Source organism: Cyrtonyx montezumae, unplaced genomic scaffold, assembly GCF_038088225.1.
Source record: "Cyrtonyx montezumae isolate F1298 unplaced genomic scaffold, pur_monq_1.0 scaffold_30, whole genome shotgun sequence".
Classification (NCBI taxonomy): Eukaryota; Metazoa; Chordata; class Aves; order Galliformes; family Odontophoridae; genus Cyrtonyx; species Cyrtonyx montezumae.
The window spans coordinates 2051339-2067726 of record NW_027072035.1 but is presented as its reverse complement, the minus strand read 5'-3'; the positions used below and the strand labels follow the sequence as shown (position 1 = coordinate 2067726).

Genomic DNA, 16388 nt, shown 5'->3' with positions numbered 1-16388 from the left:
TCAACATCTGGTACAGCTACTGATGGCATCCCTGTGTTGCTTGAAAAAAAGAGTTTATAAAAGTAATAGAAGACAATATATTTGGCGCTGACACTTTACTTTTGATGAAATATCATCACGCAACAAGAAAACTTACATGTAAAAGCTTTAAAAATGGATAATGCTGTGCAATTTATCATCAGTGCTGTGCAATTTATTATCAAAACTGTGAATTTCATGAACTCCATAGGGCTGAATTATCACCAATTCTGAGAACTCCTTAGAAGTATGGATGTTGATTATAAGGACATCATTTACTTTCCTAAATTAAGGAGGCTAAGTCAGGGTAAAATGCAAAAAACATTTTCCAAATGAAATCAAGTCATTTATGGAATCAAACAGAAAATTTGTGCTAGAAGATCACAAATGGCTTACAGATGTAGCATTGTTGGTGTATTTGATTGAAATGAGTTAAATATGCATCTTCAAGCTGAAAATCAACTTATCTGTTCTATGTTCCAAACCATAATAGTATTCAAAATGAAACTTAAATTATGGCAAATTCAAGTTATGGCAATTGTATGCAGTTTGACATGGTGGCTAAGCACAGTCCTGTGAACAGATTAAAAAAAAAAAAAAAAACAAAAAAAGCCGCAAACTTGCTTTCCATTTTGATAAAGGAATTTGAGAATGAGTTTCAAGATGTCTGCATGCAGCCAGTCACCACAAGAAAAAGGATCACCCCCAAGCTCCACACCATACTTCTCTGGCACTGTAGGGGTTACACAGCAGCACCTCTTGGGGAATGCAGGCTACTGAGATGCATAAAGTGGTGCTCAGGTCAAAGTAGCTGTTGATACTCCTGCAGAAACCAAAGGCAGTGAGTTTGGCCTGGGAGACACTGTCATTGAGCAATATGTTCTCGCTTAAGATCCCAGTGCACCAAGTTGTTGTCATGCAGGTAGTGCATGGCCCACACAGTCTGTGAAAAGATGTCCCAGCACCTGCTGTAGCAAGTCAGTGGCTGCCACCTCTGTCACAATGTAAACCTTCCTATTGTTCAACTCAATAATATCAAAGACATGCACGTTTTGAGGATGATGGAGCTCACATAGGATGGAGACACCCCTGGGCACAAAGTTCTACGCAGTCTTGATAGTACAACACCTTAATAGCTAATGGGACTTCTTTGGGGGGTGGAAATAGCTGCTTTCACCTTGGAGTAGCAGTCCTCACCTAAGGTCGGACTCAGCATGAAACCCCACTTGCAATTTCTCGCCTACATCAGTTTTTAGCATGTTGGATGATCTAGATGGACTTCATCAAAGTCTGTCTGTTGTTGATCTTCACTCTCCCACAGCAGTCCCACAGGTGTCAGGTAGGGCTCACCCAGGTAGCACCTTACTGTGATGTCAAGGGGTTCCGGTGGGTCACCATTCATTGTGGTTTAACCTGGCTCATAGCTAAGTATTACACAGATGTTCACTCCCTCCCCCAGCTCTCAGTGGGATGGGGGAAAGAATAAGAAAAAAAAATAACACATGTAGAACTTAGGGGTTGAAATAAAAACTATTTACTAAGACAGAAAAGGAAGAGGAAAAAAATATGATAGTTAGAATAATATGTATACACAAAACAAATGATGCACAAGCAATTGCTCACCAGCCACCAGTAGATGCTCAGCTAGTTCCCAAGCAGCAACAGCCCACCCAGTCAACACCCCACCATTTTTCAAGTTCACATTACCTGCAAAATTTCAAATGGAAGGTACAGAGCTTCAATCAAATACACAACTCAAAAATTTGATCATGTTGTTTTACTAGACTTCCATAAGAACTATATTACCAGAGAAAAACATCCCTCGCTTTGTAATCACACCTTATTCACATCATAACTTCTGGCAGTACATATACTTGTGGACAATTGTTCTCAGGAGTGAAACACAGGAACATCATACATCATTCAACATGACCAAGTGCTGAGTCCTGCACTTCATTCACAATAACCCCATGCAGCACCCCAGGCTTGGGGCAGAGTGGTTGGAAAGTTGTGCAGAGTAAAGGAATGTGGGGGTGCTAGTTTACAGAAGGCTGAACATGAGCCAGCAGTATGCCCAGGTGGACAAGAAGACCAATGGCATCCTGGCTTGTAGTCATCAGGAACAGGGAGATGATCATACCTATGTACTTGACACTGGTGAGGTCACTCTTCAAGTATCGTGCTCAGTTTTGGGCCCCTCACTAACAAGATAGAGCACAAGTCTTATGAGGAGCAGTTGAGCGAACTGGGATTGTTTAGTCTGGAGAAGAAAAGGCTCAGGGGAGACAATACTGCTCTCTATAACTACTTAACAGGAATTTGTACTAAGGTGGGACTAAGGCCTCTTCTCCTATGTGACTAGTGACAGGACAAGAGCTAAAGGCTCCAAGTTGCATCAGGGGAGGTTCAGCTTAGCTATTAGGAAGAATTTCTTAGAGAGTTCTAGCACCTTGGAAAGGCTGCCCAGGGAAGTGGTGGAGTCATCATCTCAGGAGGTTTTCAAGAAAAGAGCAGATGTGTAACTGAGGGACATGTTTTAGTGGGCATGGCAGTGATGTGTTGATGGCTGGAGTAGATGATCTTGGAGGTATTTTCCAACCTTAAAGATTCTATTATTCTGGTAAATGAGAAGCTTGACACAGAATCGTATCATAGAAGCACAGAATTACCTGGGTTGAAAAGGACCTTAAAGATCGTCCAGTTTCATCCCCCCTGCTGTGGGCACAGTTGACAACCACCAGACCAGGCTGCCCAGAGCCACATAAAGCCTTGCTTTGAATGCCTTCAGGGATGACACAGCCATAACCTCTCTGGGCAACCTTTTCCAGTGCATTACCACCTTCTGAGTGAAAAAATTCCTCTTAATACCTAACTTCAATCTCCTATCTTAGTTTAAAAGCATTTCCCCTTGTTCTATCACTACTAACACATCTAAATAGCCATTCCCCCTCCTGTTTATGCACTCCCTTCAAGTACTGGAAGGCCACAATAAGGTCTTCCTGGAGCCTTCTCTTGTTCAAGCTAAATAAGCACAGTTCCCTCAACCTTTCTTCATAGGAAAGGTACTTCAGCCCTCTGATCATTTTAGTGGCCCTCCTCTGGACCCGTTCAAGAGTTCTGTGTCTTTCTTGTGCTGGGGGCCCCAGGCCTAGATGCAGTACTCCAGATGGGGCCTCACAAGAGCTGAGTAGAGGGGGACAATCCCCTCCCTCTCCCTGCAGGCCACCTCATTTTTAATGCAGCTGAGGATATAGTTGGCCATCTGGGCTGCAAGCATGCACTGCTGGCTCATGTCCAGCTTCTTGTCCACCAGGACCTCCAAGTCCTTCTCTGCATGGCTGCTCTCCAGTTCTTCCTCCACCTGGATAAATACCCAGGATTGGCCCAGCTCAAGTGCAGCACTGATGCCATCACTCCACAAGCTAGCAGTGCATACTTGCAGCCCAGAAGGCCAACAGTATCCTGAGCTGCATCAAGAAAAGGGGCAGCCAGCAGGGCGAGGGAGGTGACTGTCCCTCTCTGCTCTATCCTTTTGAGGCTCTATCTGCACTACTGAGTCCGGGAACAGAGTCCTCAGCACAAGAAGGACATGAAGCAGGAAGAGAAAAGGGCCATGAAGATCAACAGAAAGGCCGAGGGAGGTGGGTTTGTTCAGTCTGAAAAAAAAAAGGTTTAATGAAAACCTCAATGCGGCCTTCCAGTATTTAAAATGAGCTTATTATGAAGAGGGATAATGAATTCTTATACTGTCTGATAGTGATAGGACAATGGGGAATACTGTTAAACTAAAAGAGAGGAGGCTTAGGTTAGAAGTCGGGGAAATTTTTCAGAAAGGCACTGGCACAGGCTGTCAAGAGAAGCTGTGGATGCCCCACCCTTAGAGGTGTTCAAGGCCAGGTTGCACAGGCCTTGAGCAGCCTGATCTAGTGGGTGGCAATATGCATAGCATTGGGACTGGATAAGCCCTTCCAGCGGAAGCCATTCTATGATTCTATGATATAATTAATTTGCACAACTGAAATAGTCCCCTTAATTAAGTGAACATAATACGTCAAGAAAAACTCCACATTTAATGTAAGTTCTTCCTTGTACTCTCTTCCTAGAGAAGCTGTCACACTACAGAACCTCTATTTTTGGAGGAAGAGTTAAATGCACTGTCAATGAGAAATACTGCTATGGTGCAGGTATATCTCAATCTTTGTATCTTAATCTTTACTGCCAAGGTGCAACCTCATATTTTGTTACCTTCCAGATTCCAGGTGAGAAACCAGTTGTTTAAAAACTGAGAGCTTCCCAGGACCTCCAGGAAGTGGACATGCAGCACTAACAGCAGAAGGTGTGTGTCTACAAGGGCTGCTCTGAAAGTAATGCAACCTATTTTATTATGTTGGCCCAGAATGTCAGAGGTGGACGTTGGTGGAATGGCAGCAGTTGTGCCTTTCGCCCAGTACTCCTTTACATTTTGGTGTTGTGCAACAGATGGCAGCAGAGGAGCAGTCTGACAGAACACTGTCTCTGACGTGGAAGAGCGTATGAAGCAAAGATGTGCCACTTATTATTTCCACACTCCATGTGGAAAAAAAAATGGCACTCACTGACAGGTGTTCATCAATGCCTGCTGAGTGCTATGGGGATGTGAGCAAAATGAGGCAGTGGTTTCAGAAGCGGTGACAGCAACAACAATCCACCTCCACCAGAGGTGGAGACCTTAACGAGCGTGGCACGCAAGACCACGATCATTGCTGGTGAAAGTGCATCTAATGGTTGTGACTACGTTGAAAAAATATTAGTGAAAAATATTAGCTCAGAATGTGCTCTATCGAGTTGTGCTATTGTGCAATTTGTATCCGTTGTCATTCCCGGGGAAACAAAGGCTGCATTACAATCGGAGCGACCTTCTAACATATGCACACCGTACTCTGGGGTGGACGCCAGCTCCTACACGCAGTTTCCCTGTACCTGTGGCGGCAGCGCTCGGCGAGGCGCGCGCCCGACCACGTTGCCATGGCGACCCCGTTACACGCTCCTCTTTCTCAGCCTGCTCTCCCCCGCACAACAGCAAGAGGGGCACCGCGAGGTCATACGCGCGGCTCTACGTGGGTAACTGACAGCCAACCCCCGAGCCCTTCCCGCGCTCAGCCGGCGCGGCGCGGCGCGGCGCGGCACGCCTTGCAGAAAGCCCCGCCCGCCGGCCTTGGGGGCAGAGCACTGAGCGGTGTCAGCGCGGCCCTCCGCTAGCTATTGCCGGAAGTGGTGCGCGGCCTCGCTTCCGGTGAGCGATCGAACAGCCGGGGGTGGCGAGCGGCGCTTCTCACAGCCAGCATGGCGCTGTGGCTCCCGCGGCACCGGGACGGCAGCCCCGCGGTGGAGGAGGACGAGCAGCGGGAGCTGTCTCCGAACTCCCGACAGCGCCTGCAGGTACGCACCGAGCTGCCGGCATCGCGCGCCGCCGCAGCCCCCACCGGGGGGGGAGCGATTCCCCGGCCGCCGCGGGGCGCCTTAGCACCACTGGCCCCGCCGCCCCGCCCGGTTCCGGCCTGCGGTGGAGAGGCGGCCGCAGAGGCCGGGGCGACTCGGGCCGCTCGGCTGCCACGGGGCGAGTGGGGAGGGCGGGCGGAGGGTGGGGGCTGGCGTCCGGCGTTACCCGTGGGTAACGGTTTCACGGCTGGTAGGAGGCACGGGGACAGCTGGGCCCAAGTGGTGCCGGCATCGAACTGTGAACGCCGGGTGCGTGGCCCGTGTGCCTTCCTGCATGCCGGCCTAAGTTCGCTGCCGGGAATACTGCGTGTTCGTGTGTTATTAACCTGCATCACGTGCGAGAAGCAGCCGTTACCGAGTTCTCCAAACAGCGACGTTTTCATCTCCGTTTGAGAAGGGAAACGCTCCAGTGAGTTGGCACAGAACTTTGAGGTATAAGAGAGCTCCCCCCACGTATGCTTTCACAAATTCTGTTGGCCTTTATGTGCCTGAGCCAGACGTTACCGGCACCCTGGGTTTCATAAGGAAACCCATAGGCTGAGGAATGAATGTGTGTGGAGAGGGTTGAGAAGGCACAGCAGTGGGTGTATTGCAGAGCACTCTTAGATTGCTGAGCAGGAATTCCCAGAATACGTCTGGAAGCAGTGTGAGTGCTGGTGCTGAAGAGGTTGTTCTTTCCTAGCTACAAGTCATGGCGCCTTTGGTAGATTTGATCAAAAAGGGTATGCTTGTGTTGAGCCTCAGCCACTTCATAACTCACATTCTGTTTTCACTTGTCAGTTCAGAGAAAGATGTTGGCCATCTGTTGAACTTGTCCGCATGGGAATGCAGGCAATTACTTAACTGTTGTTATCTTACATCTCAAAACTGATACTTCTCAGAAGTATGTGTTCAAAGTATATATATCCAAGTGTTCTCATACTTGTCTGTCGCTAGCATTGCAGCCAGAGGGAGATCACAGGAGGACCCTTCAGCTGTGTTGGAAATGGTCTTAAGACTGTAGGAATATTATTGATAGCAGTACCTGATTCAAGATATTGCTAACAACGCTTATAAAATAGCTTGAAGCAGTGCCATCCCAAAATCCCACCTGTACTTAACCGTAGTTAATTACTCCTGAAGATGGAATGCTTTTTCTAAGATGCCTTCCACATCAGCTTTATCTTTATCATTTAAGCCTGTCTGCTCCTATGCAATTTGCAGACTTACTGGTTTTCTCTCCATAAAGATCATGTCTGATTTTCCTCACAGACCTACAGCCAAGAGATTGAATTAGCCTGCCAAAAAGAGAAAGAGTTTGTGAAGCACTCTGTAGAATGTACATGGAATCTTGCAGAAGCCCAGCAAAAACTTGATAGCTTAGCACTGCATAACGCAGAGTCCTTCGATCAAGAACATGCTCAAGCAAAGACTGAAGTTGCAGAGTTGAGATGGAGAGAGGAAGAGTGGCGAAGAAAAGAAGAAGCACTAAACCAGGGGGAAAGACAGGACCTGTGGAACACAGATCTTGTTAGTAAGGAGGTGTTTAATAAGGTATGGCCTGTTTCATTGTGCATGAAAACACATTACCCTCATTTTTCATTACACTTGTTAGTTTTGAGTGCAAAATCATAAGGTGTGTTAAATGTTTTCTTGTTTATTTTTATTTTGCCTCATGGAAGGGAGCTAACTACACTCCTGCTAACATCTGGGTGACATTTCTCCACCAGAAGTGGAGATCAGAACTTGCATGATCATAGAGTATATATATTACCTACCAAACTAGGTCAGATAATAGCTTATTCACACCAAGAGTGCTTCTCTGGTGTGCCAGATTCTCAAATGCGAAAATACAACTTATTTAGCACAAACTCTTTTCAAGTTGACCATCTGCTTTGTTTTCACAGGTCAATTTGAAATAAAAACAGTTAGCATATCTCATATTTTCACCAATTGAGATTCATCAGGGTTTCAGGGTACGTTATTCTTGTGCAATATTAAGTATGTGCCTTCTTGAGTACAGAATTTCCTCTGAATTTTTTTTTTTGGCTAGTCAACTTTCCAAGTCTTTTATTAGGTAATAGGCTTGTTTTAAAGAAAACCTTCTCAAGTTTGTGATATGACTCTTAAATTAGAACATCTTTGTTTAGAGGATAACATGCTGACATATAATAATTACATATATCACAAGAAGGTATGTATGGAGATTTCTGTGTTAGTTACAGTCTTTGTCTTCCTCAGAGTTTTATTAATCAAAAGAGAAAAGAAACAGAAGATGAAGATGCAGCTGAATCGTTTATGAAAAAACATGAACAAAAAATTAGACACTTTGGTAAGTGTGCTTTTTCTAACATTTTCCAGTTAAAATTTCTGTGAACTTTATGAAGGTTTTCTCACTGAACAGAACAAATGCTAACAAATGAAACATCTGACTAACAGACTATCAAGCTTTATTTTATCAGGACAGGTAATCATTTCAAAGTGAAATAAGGTGTACACTGTTTGTTAGCACCTGTGATCAGTAAGATCTTTAACTAAAAACAATTACTGAAATAAGCCTAAGATGTTAAAACTGAAATTTTAGTAACTTTTTTTTTTTTTTTTGCTTAGAAATGTGCTTGGGAACGTCTGTAGCTGTCTCCTTTTATTAAACAGCTGGCTATTAAGTTGCAGGGCGAATGACTGTTAATTATCTGCAGACATACACTGTGAGTGCGTATGTGCACAGAATTTCATGTTTGTTAAAATTATACGCTTCTATCCACTAGGTGTCACTTTAGCTCCACTGTAATTGTTGAACCTCTAATCAGAGCTCATTTTGTAATCGGAAAATGTGGTGGTCCTGCTAAGTACTTACCATTTTTTGTTGCAGGCTGTTTTTACAGACAGTTATGTAGTATAGCTGTATTTGGAGTTTCAGAACAGTGAAGAATTGGTCTGAGTTGGAAAAATACATCTGGTTGTATAAGCTGAGTTTTACTTAACTGTTTGGCTTTCTAGGGATCTCAGATTGAGGCACAACACTGTCATGTGTATGTAAATAGTAGCAGTAGGCATACACTATCAAATACCTGAACTGCTCAGTGTAATGACAGCATAATCAGAAGATGTCTCCTGTGCTGTGAATTTCAGCAGAATAAATTGGCTTTATTTTGTTTCCTGATCAAGAGTTGGGCAGTTACTTTGTCTAAATTCAGATTAAGCAATTGTAGAAACAACCTTCCTGCACGTGTCACCTTGTTTTTTTACCTCTTCTAGTCAAAGTCATGTTTTAATTCAAAATACTTAAGTTCCTAGCAAAAAAGGATGTTACGTATTAATGTTCTTTCAAACTTCTCACACATCTAATATGTGGATGCTTTGGAAAGTGGCAACTGGGGGATGCAGCTGTACATGAAAATCAGTTTTGTGACCAGCTGAGGAACCTGAACATCCATGAGGGTGTGCATCTTGATGAGATATTCCACAGTCTTGAAGGAGTTGGTGTATGTTGTCACCAAGCCACTCTCATTGATATCTGATAAGTCATCACAGTTGGTGAAGTCACTAGTAACTGGAAAAAAGGTGAAGTTGTATCCATTTGTAAAAAGGGTAGAAATGATGACCCAGGGAACTACTGATTTACTGATTTTGGATTTATAGCCTCAGCTCAGTGGTGGGGAATATGATGGAGCAGATCCACATGGAAGCTGTGCTCAGGCATGTAGAAGAGAGGGAAGTGAGAACAACCAGCATGGCTTCACCAAGGGCAGGTCCTGCTTCACCAATCTTGTTGCTTTTTGTGATGGTGTAACTGTGTCAGTAGATGAGGAGCCACTGATGTCATTTGTCTGGAATTCAGTAAGGCCTTTGACAAAGTTCCCCATATCTTTCTCTCCAAATTAGAAAGACACGGGTTTGATGGATGGATTGTTCAGTGCTCAAGGAACTGGTTGTGAGATCATACACTGACAGTAATGGTCAGTAGCTCAGTGTCAGGATGGAGTTAAGCAACAAATGGTGTCCCTGAGGTGTCAGTACCGGTGATCTTTAACATCTTAAACAACGACATCAGCAGTGAGACTGAGCACATCCTGAAAAAGTCTGCATATGATACCAAGCTGTGTGGTGCAGTCACAGAATCCTAGAGTCACCAAAGTTGGAAAAGACCTACAAGATCATCCAATCCAACAATCCACCTACCACCAATAGTTCTCTATAAACCATGTCCCTCAGTACAGTGTGTAAATGTTCCTTGAATGCTTACACGGCTGGTGACTCCACCACCTCCCTGGGCAGCCCATACCAGCACCTGACCACTCTTAGAAAAGCAGTATTTCCTAACATCCAGCCTGAATCTCCCCTGGTGCAACTTGAAGCCATTCCCTCTAGTCCTGTTGCTAGTTACATGAGAGAAGAGACCAGTACAACCCCAGCTCAGTACAACCTTGCTTCAGGTAGTTACAGAGAGCAGTAAAGTCTCCCCTGAGCCTCCTGTTCTTCAGACTGAACAATCCCAGCTCCCTTAGCTACTCCTCGTAAAGCCTGTGCTCCAGACCCCTCACCAACTTAGTTGCCCTTCTCTGGACATGCTACAAGGCCTGAATGTCACATATCCATTTCAAGTATCTTAACCTATGTTTCTCTAATTAGGTATGATGAGAAGATGGGATGATAGTCAAAGATTTCTGTCTGACCACCCATATCTTGTAAGTGAAGAAACATCTAAATATCTCATGTTATGGTGCTTTCATCTAGAAGCTGAACAGGTATGAAGATTTTTAACTTGTTTGAAAGTGTACAGTTTCCCACTTGCACTGTGGAAAAGCTGCACAACTTCATTAGCTGTTCATCTCCCCTCTTGCTTACTCTAATTGGGGAAGAAAAAAACAATACCAAACAAACTACATAAAATGTTGTTGCATTAGGTCTAGTTTCAGTGAACTCACAGCCCCCCTTATTTCTGTCACCCTCAGTTCTTATCACTTTAGCTAATAAAACAAATTTATGCTGAATTCTATAAACATAGTTACAGGAAATGTATGTAAATTCTTTTAACTTTTTTTTTTCCACAGAAAAGAGCTCTGATGGAACAAGTAGCACACCAAGCAGTAGTAATGCAGTTTATTATAGAAATTGCCAAAAACTGCAACGTGGATCCAAGAGGCTGTTTTCGTCTCTTTTTCCAAAAAGCCAAAGTAAGTCTGTCTGTATAATGATGGTAGAAACTCCTAATGTTTTACAAGGGACCAGGATTTTAGAGAAAACTTCTTCCTAGCGAGAAGATGTTAATTATTTTATTGACCAAGTATTATGGGGAAATTTTTTATTAGCAGTTCTTTATTGGTATGTTGTTGTAACTCCTATGTTGAAAATGCAGGAGAAATGTAGGAAGACTCAAACTGTGGTTTGCTATAGACTGTATTCAGTTATTCATGTCTAATGGATCTTAATACGGCATTAATAGGAATTCAGTTAACTCCTTTAAGAAGTCCTGGTGACTGAATGAGTCAGCTTATGCTTTTCTCTTGGACAGAATGTTAGAACAAGTACCTGCTTTTCTAAAGGTAATAAAGGAAGGGCTAAAATGAGATTTATTTTTACATGTCTTTAGATGAATATATGACTTTACTTCTATGCCTAATTACTGCAGTTAGTCTTAAAAAGAAATCCTACCTAAATTTTCATTTTTAAAGTGACTGATATTGTTCATCACTTTTTCAGTAAACAAACAGCTTACAATTCATAAGCAAATCTGTTTTGAAGTGAAAATACTTAACTTTTTCTCTTTGCAGACAGGAGAAGGCTATTTTGAGGCATTTAAAAGTGAACTTGAGGCATTCAAGACAAGAGTGAGAATCTGGTCCCAGTCAGATAGCTTTCAGGCTATCTTACTATATAATCCCACTATCAATCCTAGTCTTGTAGAACAGCTGACATCTTTGCCACAGGTAAGTGTATTACTTCCAGAAATTAATTTAACTAAATTAGGATTAGATCCTATGTTGAGAAGCTTTATCTTTCTGAAATAAAGAGGATTATTCCTAGAACAGAGTGCTCAAGATACAACATCCAGTATTATCAATTTGCAGGGCATATATATGCTTTCTTTGTGCTTGCTGGAATTTGTCTGGAGGAGGATCAGGGGAGACTGTATAGCTCTCAACAACTAACAGAAAGGAGGTTTTGTCAAGGCAGAGGTCAGGCTTTTCTTCTGCCTAACTAATAACAGGACTAGAGGGAATAGCCTCAAGTTGCACCAGGTGAGGTTCATGTTGGATATTAGGAGAAGTGGGGAAGTATTGGTGGTGAGTGGACAGTTAGACTAGATCTTGGAGGTCTTTTCAAATCTTGGTGATTCTATGAACTCAGTATCAGGAGAAGGTGAAAAGCCAATGTTCAGCACCTTTCCCTTTTTGTTGAAAAAGAAATGCTGCATCATAGATCTGATGCAATGCTAGAACTATATTCATACCTTGCCAGAAGCAGTGAAAGAGGCTTTCAGAGTAAAATGATTAATGCAATTTATACGATACTTCAGCTAAGTGAAGCCTGAAGATCTCCTGTTGTCATAGATGAAAACTTAAGGTTGCTTAATATTAGAGTACTAGTGATGACCACATCCCAGAATGAAGAAGCAACTTAAAAGATTTTTGAAAATGAGGTATTAGGGAAGGAGATGCAGTTGAAACTACTGAAATAACTTGATTGAAGTACCTTTCAGGTAAGATCCACAGCTGAATTCCAGTTAATGTATAGCCAAGTGCTAGAAATACTGACACCAAAACACAATCTATGCTAGTTAATTTAACAAAAAAAAAAAAAAAAAGGCATTTTAACACAGTGCAGTACTACTAGTAAATGAATTTTATTTATAAGCTTGTTTTATTAGTATTGCATATTTCTCATCTTAAAATAGACAACATGAAGAGTCTACCTTCAAGCTAAAAGTTCTCCTTTCTCCCTCCAGTTGTGGGGAATTAAGATGTCAATTTTTCATCTGTTGCAGAACACAGTTGATCTACAAGGTTCCATAAACACAAATCTCTGCAGTTTAAACTCTGTGATACAAAGAGATGAAGAAGAATCCAAAATGATGGACACAGTATAGTATTGTTAAGACTGAGGCCAAGTACCTTTTTTTTTCTTAACAAAGGAAAGAACATGGCTATTTTCTTGACACTTATTTTTCTGGGTACTGCACTTTATTTTTGGTGTCAGATTTGTTGTTGTTTTTTGTTGGGGGTGGGTTGAAGGGGGGTGGGTAATTCAGAAAAAACTTGTAATATTGTTCGAAAATGTGCTGCTAGGTTTTTGGTTGTCCTTGAAGAGCAGGGTTCTCATATTGCTGAATGTGAAACTGGATGTGTTTTCTGCTACTAACCTTGCCTTTCGTAACTTTAGAAATCGAAAGTATGAAAAAAGAATCTGCACAAATACAATGTTTACAAGAAGCAGTGGATTCTTGTTAGAATCTGCTTTTGTCTTACTACAGATGTGGATGTCTTACTTAGAATTGGAGATCACAACTGTATTTATGCTACCTTGTTCATATTATAAGCTCTCAAATTTGGTTATCACTAATAGCAATAAATCAGTATCTGGTATCAGTATTTCATATCTGGATGGATTAGGTTGAAACACTGGGTTTCTACCTCTACTAAGGGGATTTAAATGTCACACATTGCTCTTCATTAAAAACTTGGTTTTGTCCTAAAACATAAGCAACACTTGTCTATGTATGAGTGCCAAGTTGTATGACCTCAGGTTCTGATTCTCATTTTTCTAAGAATAACTTGAAATATTTTTTTAAAGCCAAGTCTCTGCATGGGGAGAATTAGTTGATGATGGGACAGGGAGAACTTCGTGTACCAGAGTTAGGAAAATATGTAGGTTGCTCTGAAAGTAATGCCTTTTTACTTAGTTATATGGCAACTTCAACAGATAAAAGAGCGCGGTAACACTATTTGATAGAGTACATTGTTAGCTTCAAAGTAGCTACTAAACACTATTTTTCACAGTAGTCACCACTATCAGGTTTGCATTTTCATTACCCAGGAACAAAAGCCTGCATGTAATCCTTTAAAAATCTCTACCAGTGGAGGTGACCCTCAGTTACCACAGCTGAGAAGTGCCACCCACTGTCTTGCAGTTTTCACATCCACTGTTCAGTCTCCATAAGTTCAGCAAGTGTCAGTGAATATCACTGAGTACAGTTTTTTTCTGCATGTAGGAATTCAGTGACACACCTTTGCTTCATATGGACTTCCATGTCCGATTCTTTTCAGCAGTGTATGGAGACAGGACAAGGGGGAATGGACAGAAACTGCAGCACAGGAGGTTCCACACGAATGTGCGCAGGAACTTCTTTACAGTGAGGGTTATGGAGCACTGGCACAGGCTGCACAGGGGGGTGTGGAGTCTCCTTCTCTGGAGATATTCAAAACCTGCCTGGACGCCTACCTGTGTGACCTGGTGTACGGAACCTGCTTTGGCAGGGGGGTTGGACTCGGTGATCAATTGACGTCCCTTCCAACCCCTAAGATTCTGTGATTTCATTCTGTCAGACTGCCACTCTGCTGCCATCTGTCATAGAAAATAAAATGTAACAGAACGCTGATGGGAAGGTTCAATTTCTGTTGTCATACCATCACCTTCTGACTCTGACATTAAAGGCCAACATAATAAAGTAGGAGGCATTACTTTTAGAGCAATCTTCATATTTCAGTAGAAAGCTGTGTCATGGTAACATGTCTTAAAGGATTTCAAAGGGAATTCATATGGTACTAAAGTGAGTTAATGAAATTGTCCGTTTAAGCAGTTAAAGTGGAAATTTATTAAATGCATTGTTTTAGGAACTGGAAGTCTAAACCCTGTTTTAACGCATTCTACGGAACCTCTGCAATACAGAATTCTACCCTGCTTTTCTACTGCTACAGCAGTTCTACATATAAAAATCTGTACTGTATTCAAAGTATACCAGTTAAGTTAACCTACATTTCAAACAGTGCTACAGGTTTCCTGGTACTTTAACTGTATTGATCTAATAATAAGTTTGGGAAGGTATCTAGACTCCTAGTAGCTTGACCAGTCTAATTACAGTTGATTCAGACAGATTCAGGCTAAAGCTATTCTGAGATTTGTTTGGCTGAAAATAGAACAAACTCTTTAAGTTTACAGTATAGACCACAGTTACTAGTTCAATTGCAGTAGCAAAAACAAGAACATCTGCTCAATTGGAAATACTTTTTCTTGTGCCTAGTGTTTGTTCCCTACCAGTTCCTTTGCTGACAAACTGAAGATAAAGGAGCAGAAGCTCTGTCTCAGACAGAAATTACATATACCTATCTTCAGCAGTCAAGTGTATTAAGTGCGTGTAAAATCTGACAGTCATTCTAGAGAGGAAGAAGTAAACACTGCATCTTAACTTAATAATTAAGGGAAACTAGTAGCTTCAGGTTGTTCTTTAATTGAATGCCTATTATACACAAATGTAATAAGCACAATGTACAGTGCACAGTGATTTGTAATTGCTACCACTAACAGTACAGCCACACTTATCTAGCAATCTGTGATACACTGGAAGTTATTTTTACATGACTAATTAAAATTGGTTGACTTGTGGGGGGAATGTCTCAAACCATATCGAGGGCAAGAAAGCAAGCATAGTTTGTTTATGCAGAAATAAGCAAAAATGTAATGGAAAGGCTTTACAAATTCTGCAGCATCTATCTTCTTTTAGACTTACTAAATATTGACAATAGTGAAGCTACACAAGGTATGACAGCTCTGCAGTTGACAAGAATCAGTGCAAAAGGAGACAGACTTGTATTAGCAAGAAAAGGCAGCTACCTCAGACACAGCCCAGGTGGAGTTTTTTCATCCTCAGGCTCTGCTTACCCTTCTTGAAACTCTCAGACTGGTGAGGATTAAAAAATAGTAATAATAATAATAATAATGCACTGAAGAATAGCAGTGTCTGCATTATCTGGACTATTAAAACAGTAGCACGTAGAGATCTGTGAATCCAGTTACTTAGTGAATAAATTAATAAAAGGGCTGGTCAGAGACTTGAATTAGCAGCATGAACTCATGAAAACTATACTTCCTAAAACAAAAAAGTTGCTCCAGTAAAGAGATTGATTTGACCAAGGTAAATCACAGACAGGCATCTGGGATGAGCAGTTTTTCAAAAGACAAAGGAGAAGGTAGGCAATCTTGATCGCTGTTACTTCTCTACAGGCTTACCAAATTATATTTAAAACTGCTCAGCATCTGCTTTCTTTTTACTAATGAAGTCTTTTACAGGTGCTCAAAGACAGAGGCTTTACCAAATAAATTATGTCATTAAATGTCTTTCATGCCAATAATATAGCTGAATGCTGAAAAAGAACCATGGCAAAGGGGCAAATCATCCATTTAAGTCTCAAGAGTAACTCAAGCCCTGCAAAACCATTAAAGCTAAGGAATATTATCATTGTATGTGATTAATCTACAACTGTATATAAGGAAGAATTTTTTTCACAAAGAGGATGGTGAGTAATCGAAAGAGGTTGCCAAGGAAGTTGTGTTGGTGACAGGGTGGACAGAGTTTTGAGCAGCCTGATATGAATGATATGAAAGATGTCCTAGACTATGGTAGAGAGCTTGAACTAAACAATTGTTAAAAGATCTCTTCCAACCCAAACCATTCTGTGGTTTTGTGCCAGTTCTGGGCTGAAAGCACTTCTTGCAGGCTGGCAGCCGCAGTCTCACACAGCTTCTGGCTGGCCACAACAAATCACACGTTCAATAGCTTCCCTTCTCATTGCTTCACTCTGCAGTTAATGAATGATTAAGTAACTAAAAATCTTCTGTATTTAAGCTGTGTTCTGAGAAGTATTTCCTTCACCATTATTGCTAAATGTATTTTCTGATTAACAGAAACACAAGAC

At 41.8% G+C, this 16388-nt stretch overlaps 2 protein-coding genes across 2 annotated transcripts; one reads left to right on the top strand and one right to left on the bottom strand.

The window, feature by feature from the left end:
- Positions 1-676: 676 nt before the first annotated feature.
- LOC136053427 (testis-specific serine/threonine-protein kinase 6-like) lies at positions 677-1234 on the bottom strand. Its single transcript, XM_065744133.1, is given in 5 exon segments — positions 677-750; positions 753-904; positions 906-977; positions 979-1123; positions 1126-1234. Coding segments are annotated over 5 exon segments (552 nt in total).
- Positions 1235-5298: 4064 nt separating this feature from the next.
- Positions 5299-13067, top strand: CDC37L1 (cell division cycle 37 like 1, HSP90 cochaperone). Its single transcript, XM_065744145.1, has 7 exons — positions 5299-5436; positions 6748-7029; positions 7717-7807; positions 10108-10223; positions 10530-10652; positions 11250-11405; positions 12464-13067. The coding sequence occupies exons 1-7, from the start codon at positions 5341-5343 to the stop codon at positions 12563-12565; spliced, it is 966 nt and encodes a 321-aa protein (XP_065600217.1). The 5' UTR covers positions 5299-5340; the 3' UTR covers positions 12566-13067.
- The last annotated feature ends 3321 nt before the right edge of the window (positions 13068-16388 follow it).